The following is a 9,170-nucleotide window of genomic DNA, read 5'->3' as shown; positions in this document are numbered from 1 at the left end:
ATTGATAAAAGATGATTTTAAACCATTGTGTTGCAAAGATTTAATTTTTTATCATACACCCTAGAGAATCCCTGTGCGGATCTTTGTGCTTAGTCTCTGTATTCGAAATTGTTTGGTAAAAGTCTTTTAAAGTGCAATATTTGGTACAAATTATATATTTGAAGCACCCCCTTGGAAGGTAGCTAAAAATGGTGTCTCATCACCAATGATTGCAGACGTAATGAATTATTGATATCATACATACACTTCAGATCAAATGGAAAATAAGCACTTTGCGTGATGTGATTTTTAGTCATCGTATTGACCTGAAAACAGACACCATTGGTTAGTTTCCACTTGAGAGTTCCGAGTGTTAATTCTATCTTAATTCATTACAAGCAATTATTTTTGCCAGGAAATGTTCTCTTGAATTATTCCGGAAATTTTCTTTGGAGAAAGTGTTTTTTCCTTGGAGAATCCGACTTGTGCTCTGTGTATTGACCATTGCTTGCACGCAGATGGTGACAACTGGAATCCCAACGGACCCGCATTTTCTCGCTCCACAAAATTAGACAATGAAATTAAGACATGGATTTCAAATTGAATTGAATGTGTTCGGCAAATGAGGGTTATAATTGAATATTTACTCGACTGAAAGGAAATAACTACTCCAGAATCTCTAAGCTTTTTTTGCGTTTTCGATTGATGCTATTTATTAAACGGACAGAAAAATATCCTTTCATCATTTGGTTTGTACAAGTGCAGCAGAACGATGGATTGGTTTATTTTTGTGGTGGTTGTTTTTGTGCCTTGTGTATTTTGTGCTGTACCCGTAACGAACGATAATTGTACTTATCTGTTTGACATGGAAAGAAATTCTATCAAAGTAACGTGTTCTAAAAATGTGACCGTGACCATTCGGGGGAAAGGAAATACAAAACTACTGACCGGAAATGATGAAGCCATGAAATATTGGTTTGAAGCCAACCTAAATGCTCATAACAATAAAACAACTCGTTCTGGGGATTTTAATACTAAAGCCATGCACAAATTAAAAAGTGCAAATAGGATTTTACGGAAATCGAAAAAGATTCTTGGAAAGAGGTTGGTTGCCCTTAATGTTACATCAGGGGATTTAGAGGACGGGGACGTCAAACTTAAAAACGATGTTGAGATTTTACAAAGATATCCACCAGGTTCCATATTTGCTCATCAATCTATTGTTGCAGCCATTAAAAATCAGTACAAATATCTCCAAATGGCCATGCTTACCCAAAACAACGAAATGAAACAACTTGTTAAGTCAATGACGTCATTAGTTTCGGCTACCCAGAAGTCCATTCGAAGTGTCATGGCTATGGGTGATGAGTTGCAAGAACAACTGGTTCTGCTTAATACAGCTCTTGTCCGATGTAATATGACGATCGTCAACAAGCAAAAAGGTTCGTGATCGATGAATATTATGACATAATGGTAATCAATTACAGAAAAAAATCTAAATAATAAAACAGAAAGACTATTTTGCCAACTTTTATTGATTTTGTAAAAAATTATAGTATTCAAATAATATCCTCGCCTTAAGAATTCAAATGTAAACAAATTTGATATACATTTGTACCATAAAGAACAATATTCAAGATAACACTTTTGATGGAATGATATTATACATGTAAGAAATGGAACATTTTGTATCTTCGAAGAGATAAAAACATGTACAGATAAGACCATGGTTAATTAGATTTTTTGGTTGCTTTCATCAAAAGAGTCCACTTGTAATGGATGCTGTTTGTAGACCCTCTACTTCATCCCTAGCTATCCATCTTTGTCAAAACATTTATTGAATTTTCTTTGTTTGATACAAACTGATGGATGATAAAAGTTTTATAAGTGAAAACAAATAACTATAGTATTTAATTATCTACAGATGTAAATTGACCGACTTTAGATAAATGCATTTCCCCTTTTAGCTATTGTTAATACACGAATTTGGTCAGCTTTCACGAGTTTTATTCACAATAACCTATATCGAATATATCTATGCGTTTGTAGATAATGGAGATGCAAAAGATATATTGTTTAAGAGAGCCGACTGGGATTTTGTTGCGTGAAAACTACAATAGAGAAACTATTTAATTTTACATAATGTACCTTACATTAACTTCATTGCACATGCCAAGTTTGGGGGAAATCTACCGTCAAGGTATATTTAAGAGACCGTCTCAAAAAACAGAAACATTACTTTGGGATTATATTATTAGGAAAGTGCCAATTTATCGCTTTTTAAAGCAAATTATACAAATACTACAATAGACTTTTTGCTCAAGTTGTAATATATGATTAGTAATACAATATTGTACATTATTGTAAGAAACACAAAATTCTACCGTTGTTTCCAGAGCGGGCATCTCAAAATGCCAAAAATTGACGAATTATATTGTTTTTATGGAGCACTACAAAATATCATGACAAATGCAAAGGATCTATACAAAAAAATGATAAAAATCATCGAGAGTTTATCAAATTTGTATGTTTAAAATTTCAAGAGCATATATTTTAAAATACTTTCATTCTTTCATGACATATTTGTTACCCCTTCTTTAAGGGCCACATTTTATCATAACGTCAAAAACACACTATTCCGACGTCAATCTAACTTTCAGTTGAAAAACCGTTTTAAAAATCAGTTATATGAAATTGCAGTTAAATTTTTTAACCTGTGATTTCTTAATTTTGTAAAATTTATTAATTTAATGGAAAAGGTTGCTATAAAAGAGTAAATACGCTTTTATTATTTTACTTTGATGAGAAAAATATTAATATTACGCAAAGGATACCCAAGTCGGCTCCCTTAATTCAAGAGAGAAGAAAATATATTTGATTTTTTTTCTTTTAAATTTTTAAAAAATCATTCATAAACACCTTTAACTTACCCTTTATATATTTATGTCTGGCAATCTTAAATATAATGTTTATTTACTCTCTCCCTGGATAGAGTAAAATCATTGATTGGGTAGGTAGGTGAGAAAAAATTTTTCCTGATGGGATAAGAGAAATTTTAAGAAAAAATATCGTGTCCTAGGATGTAAAAAAAGTTTTGAGTCGGACCATTTTTAGTCAGTTGGTCGGTTGAGGGCAATCAAACGATTTTTTAAAGATGGTCTCACGTATAATTAAATTTATCGTTTACTATCATTGTGCACATGTATATGTATTAAGGTAGGATTCTTCTCATATTTCTAATATTTAAAAATTAATGAAATTTTCACAGAATCAAGAAGACAATATCAGTAATTGATAGTATCAGTGAAATTAAATTAGACCGTTTTATATAAGCGGCAAGGTCAGGTCAAGGTCATTATCTTTTTCCTTGACATTAAGAATAAAAAATAACTTGTGCCAATCATGTGATACCTACTTCTATTTCAAAAGTTTAATGATTGTTCATTTTGCATAAAAACATATTACTGTATCGGGTCTATAGCATGATATTACCAAATTTACATTATTAATTTCACTTATCTGGATATTGGCTAATCCGAATTTTCTCTGCTTTTCTTAATTTTTTAGGATATAATAGTTATTTTCATATGCTTCCTATATTTAACTTTTTCTTATTTTCACATATAATAAAGTAGTCTTATAAATGTACAAAATGATGCAAAAACAAAAAGTTTTGATCGTTTACTAAGAGAGAAAAAATACTTTTTATGGATTTTTGACTCAAATCTGCACTTTGATAGGAAGCGTTTAAAAGCTAATAAAGTTCTAGTTTGTTTGAAAAATCATATTTATTTGATATATTGTGAAAGTTTAGTCCCTCACTATTAATCTTACTTACATTTGAAAATTTCTCCAAGTCTTCGATTGTGTAAAAATTATAACTAAATTCAGTTTTATTATAATTTTGAGAGGCCGAAAAGAAGATATTTTCATACGCCACCATTCCGCCAAAAATATAGTCCCTGCTAGTTTTCAAACGCAGTTTACCATTTCTATTTAAAGTTGTACAATTGTGATGAGGAAAGAAAAATATGGTCTTTTAAATTCCTTACACCTCAATATATAAGACATATAAGCAAATATACTTTGAATGTTTCATATAGTCAGAAACCAGAGAAGAATCCTACCTTAATGTAGCTGTCTAGTAGATAGAATTTTGTTTTATTTACTTTTTTAATTAACAGACTACTGCCCTCGGATTTTGACGTCTATTTACCCATCAAAAGACAGAGTGGTCAAAGTGGGTATCGCAGTGGGTACTATCATGAAAGATCCGATTCCATCCGGTCTGTACTGGGTGACGTATGATTTCAGTGACATCAATGAGGTAGTCTCTTACAAAACTTTAGAGGACTTTGAGTTGGATATTTCCCAAGAAAAACTCAAACTTCCGTTTTTCTGTGAGGGTACAGGGCATACAGTGTACAAAAACTACTTTTACTGTCAAAAGATGATGACGAATAAAATTGTAAGGTATAATCTCATGGAATCTCGTTGGTTGGGAGAATTGGAACTTCCGGGTGCAGGTGCGCATAACGCTTATCCATACCAGTCGGATCGGTTTAGTGATATCGACTTTGCAACTGATGAATACGGATTATGGGTAATTTATGCGTCCTCGGCATCCAGCGGAAATGTTGTTATCAGCAAGATTAACGAGGACAATTTTACGATTTCAGAAACATGGACGACATTAATCCCCAAACGCACTGTTGGAAATACGTTTATGATCTGTGGAATATTATACGCAACGGATTCTTACACTAATTCGCCAACGTACATTAAATACATTTATAATACCCAAAACGGGGGTAATAAAGAACTAAAAAGCACGGAAATAACGTTTACAAACACTATAAGGAATGAATTTGTTTCAAACTATATGCTTGACTATAACCCATTGGACCGGAAGTTATACACGTGGAATCATGGGAGAATTGAAATATATTCAACGATGTCCTCAACAATCGATAAATAACGAGAAATAGTGGAGTGCAGTAACTTTTCAGGATAAAAAAAGGAGATTCATGCATTCGATTATTCCGGAGAGTGTATTGTTATAATTACTGAAAGTAACAAAATAACACAACCGTGAACCAAAAAAATATTATTGATTAGTACTTTGTTAATAATTTATTGCCCCACCAGTGTCTATTATAAATAGTATGTATCTCTCTTCAGTATCTATATGGACGTGTTACAAGTGGTGATTAATGTTGCTAGTGGCGGCTAGTGCACGAGCGAAAATTAATTACAGATGCTTGAATAAAATGGTCCTCATTTAATTGTAAAATTCATGTTAGTCAGGACTTGTAAACGATTTCACCTTTTAGTTCACTATATGTGTACTTTTTAAGAATTTTTTTTAGTTCAATTGTTGAATTTCAATTTAAATTATCTTTGTATTTCAATAACAATTTCTTTTTATAAGTAGATTTTTCGTTGCCGCAATTGTTTTTGAATCGCAATATCTCATTTTGATAAATTGCTGGATTTTATATGTAATTGTATTTTTGTACATTTTTGACACAAAATCGATAGAACTGCAACAGCTTTTTTGAAGCAAGGACATCCAGTTGCATTGTATTGATATACTGTGCATAGAAATATTGTAAATAGTCGAGACGATAATCTGGGACAGTTCTGATCCTAGTCACAAGCCTGTTTAATTAAAACAATTATGAAAATTCGCTTCACTTATAATCTTCCTGAATATGAATCTTATGAAAAAGCTTGTTTTTATCTACTGACGTAAATACATGCTTAAAGTCACAAATAATTTAATACATCCTGGGGCCATAATAAAATTATTGTTTGTTTGGAATTGCCTCCCGCCTCATTGAAATGCCTCCTCCTGAAAAAAATTTATTGACCAAAAGTAGGAAAATTTTCTTTTGCCTGTTATCACATGCGCCATACAAAACACTGAAATGTAGTGTCAGATCTATGCAAAATTAGCATTCTTTGTTGATGTTAGATACTTTATTTAAAGTCAGAAAATGTATTTACTGTTTACTGAGATTTTAATCAAAAAATTAAAAATTTATCTTCAATTTTGAAAAAAAAAAAATTCTCTCCCTCCCTCCTGTGTCTGAAACCCCTTCAGGCGGCAATTCCAAACAAACAACTTTTTAAGGATGGCCCGAAATATGCCCAACAAATTGGACAAACGGATCATATTTTCCATGTACATGTGTGATCTACATAAAACATGAAATACGGAGAACATAACGAATATAGTGTTAAAAGTTCTAAAATCCATTGAAACAATAGAGATCGGATTAAGAGCAAACAAGGACCTCTAAATCTTAATAGGATCAGGTGCCATAGAGGAGTAAGACATCCCATGTCTCACATGTACTGTGTTATTTGTAGTGATTGGGCAAATGGAAAATCCTACGACAATGCAGTGTTTAAATGAATGATTAGAAACAATTGTATTAAGGTAAGAGAGACGGAGGATCGCCTCGTTATTTAGATCATCGATCTTGATAAAGTTATGTGAACTTCGTTACGAGGGGGAAATAAATTTCTTTCTTATTTTTTGTTTCGAACAGATCAATTTTGAAGGTTTCTATAATAATGTTAAAAGCTCTGTATTTCTCTTTGATTTTGTTTTGTTAGTTGTGGGATTTAAATTATTTATCAAGTTCTATCTGAACATTATTTTTTTTCTATCAAATATCCTTAGCGACATAACCCTCACATCAAATTAGTCCCATAGCGAGTAAATTTATTATGTTCCCCAAACGAAGTTGGGGAACATATTGTTTTTACTCTGTTTCTTATTATTATTAAGGTCTTCCGTCTTCACGGAAGACCTTATAGTGATTCTACTGTTTCTTATTAAGGTCTTCCGACTTCCTTCGGAAGACCTTATTGTTTTCCGTCGGTTTCCTATTATTATTATTATTATTATTATTATTCTTTTTTCATAGTTATGGCGATATCTCAGCTGTGACTGTACGGATTTCAAAGATTTTTACAGGAAAGATGCATCACATTAATATCTCCAGACGTGTTTTTCATTTTTTCAAAATTTAATTCCATTCGCGATTTTTGGGGAAATTTGTATTTTTAAAATGGATTTTTGTACCCCAGTTTTCTCGAAAACGGCTAAAGATATGACATTGAAACTCATGGACATTAAAGAGCATCACATGTAGATGTGCCGAACGTCCTTCATTTTTTGTCGTTCCTACTTCCGGTCGCAAACGGAAATGAATTTAAAAAGTCTAATTTTTCAACTTTTTTGTTTTTCAATATTTTTCTTTCAGATTTACAGGGTTTATAGAGCGTCTTCAACGATATCTATATATGTTTTCATTTTTTTCATGCGTGCGTTTATTGCAAAGATATGACCAAACCAAACTTTGTCTTACTGTCGCGGGTTCGAATCCCGCTCGGGGCGTTCCCCAAATTTTTTCTTTGTTTTTGTCTTTTTTCAGTTGCAAATTACTTTTCACTCTTTTATAACATGTGTGGAAAATTTTGCCGATTTTTAAAAGCTATATTTGGAGATATTTCGTGAAATACCTGGAACAATCACGATCTGTGTTGATAAACTACTGTAAATGAACGTAAACGAAAAAAATACATTATGGAATCTATTTCATAGGATGACGCAGACTAGATTGCAAAAGAGAAGTCGGTCGGAAGACCTGCTTGTTGCACCAGCAACAAGAACGCATCTAGTTATTCTTATTATTATTCTTTTTTTTGACAAAATTTTGTACAGGCGATTTCTCGAAAACTATTCAGCGATTTTTCATGAAACTTTCACAAAATATGTGTCATTATATGAAGTTGTTACATCCGAAGAGAAATTTGAAAAATTCGCTACTGGTGCCAAGTTATGGACAATTTCCTGATTTTAAAATGCAATTTTGTCGCCCCTTTTTGTCGAAAATGGCTTAAGATATGACCTGGAGACTTATTGGAGACGATAGTTTGTCACTTTGTGTTTTGCGGAATCACCTTCTCGTGCGTCGTCAGTACTTCCGGTTGTTACGAAATGCAAATTTAAAAAAATCGTATTTTCTAACTTTTTTGTTTTTCAGTATTTTTCATTTATTTTTGGTATGTTAATAGAAGTCCTACTTAAAATGCTTACTATATAATTTGTTTGAATGTTGATAAATCTAAACTCTAGATATTAGCATTCAAAAATCTGAAGCGGGTCCAAAATGGCGGCTGTCTCTGTCAACGCCGACATTTCGCAATAGGGGTTTACGGGGGCAGCCGAACGTTTGCTTGAACGAAAGTAACATAAGGATAAATGAAATGTAAAGGAATACTTGGATTGTCACATCGTAGTTTCGTTGCAGTTCTGTGTCAAACTAACGTCTTCTATTATTGTTTTTGGCTGCTTTTCAAAGTAGAAAAAGAGAAGACTGTGCAAATGAAATTCGATACCTAATATCTTTTGTGCATCACAGAAAAACAGATCTTAAATCATACTTATAAGTAATACTTTCTGAAAAAAGAATATCAATTAATATTGTAACTTTAAATCTTAGCCACTGTTTTACCTATGCACACCTGTGTCATATTAAACTAATAAATAAGACAAATATAAGAAAACGATTTTTTTTAAAGATTGCTTCACGGAGTTTATTTTAGCATTCTCGTCTCAAAGACCTGATTCAAGTTATTGAGCACAAATGATATCTGATTCGTTGACCGTCGTAGGGTGAGCCCTTTTTTTCGGCGAAACGTATCAACCTTTTTCGATTAACTAATCGGGATAATTCACTTTGGGGATTAACAGGAAATTGAAAAAAAGTTAAAAATTCATAACCGTTTCACCGCTTTAGTGTTACGTGCATATATACAATATGGAATTTGTAAAATGTGTTAAATATACTTCCTAAACCTAGAATCTAAGGATATGAGAACGGTTTTTTTTAAATTTCATTGAAGCTATCACACCTATCTAATAAAACATTACAGAGAAAAGGCGCAAAGATTAACTCCTGGAGTTTGACGCTAAATTTTGAATAGTGACCCACCTTTCATACTTTTAAGAGAGAGGCACTGCTTCGTAGAGTAAAAGTCCCGATAATGTAATATTTAGTACATTGAAATTTTATGCTGGCGACTTGGGTTGAATCCCCTTGTGTGCAAATCTTTTTTTACATTTTCAGCTCGATTCTACGTTTTCTTTCCGGAATCGGACGGAAGACCTCTCG

General features: G+C 32.4%; 1 protein-coding gene across 1 annotated transcript; it reads left to right on the top strand.

Annotated features, from left to right (window-relative positions):
• Positions 1 to 305: 305 nt before the first annotated feature.
• LOC134252349 (noelin-3-like) lies at positions 306 to 5,666 on the top strand. Its single transcript, XM_062734794.1, has 2 exons — positions 306 to 1,421; positions 4,164 to 5,666. The coding sequence occupies exons 1-2, from the start codon at positions 752 to 754 to the stop codon at positions 4,955 to 4,957; spliced, it is 1,464 nt and encodes a 487-aa protein (XP_062590778.1). The 5' UTR covers positions 306 to 751; the 3' UTR covers positions 4,958 to 5,666.
• Positions 5,667 to 9,170: the final 3,504 nt, after the last annotated feature.

This window comes from Saccostrea cucullata, unplaced genomic scaffold (assembly GCF_032062105.1).
Source record: "Saccostrea cucullata isolate Sc308-1 unplaced genomic scaffold, CSIRO_AGI_Scuc_v1 ctg69, whole genome shotgun sequence".
NCBI lineage: Eukaryota > Metazoa > Mollusca > Bivalvia > Ostreida > Ostreidae > Saccostrea > Saccostrea cuccullata.
The sequence above is the reverse complement of the archived record's forward strand: the minus strand, read 5'-3'. Positions and strand labels throughout refer to the sequence as shown.

Excerpts from the sequence above, each read along its gene's own strand:
- LOC134252349 (XM_062734794.1), top strand. The coding sequence starts at position 752 with ATGGATTGGTTTATTTTTGTGGTGGTTGTTTTTGTGCCTTGTGTATTT. Across the intron at positions 1,422-4,163 it reads GATCGTCAACAAGCAAAAAG|ACTACTGCCCTCGGATTTTG; the intron begins GTTCGTGATCGA and ends TTTAATTAACAG.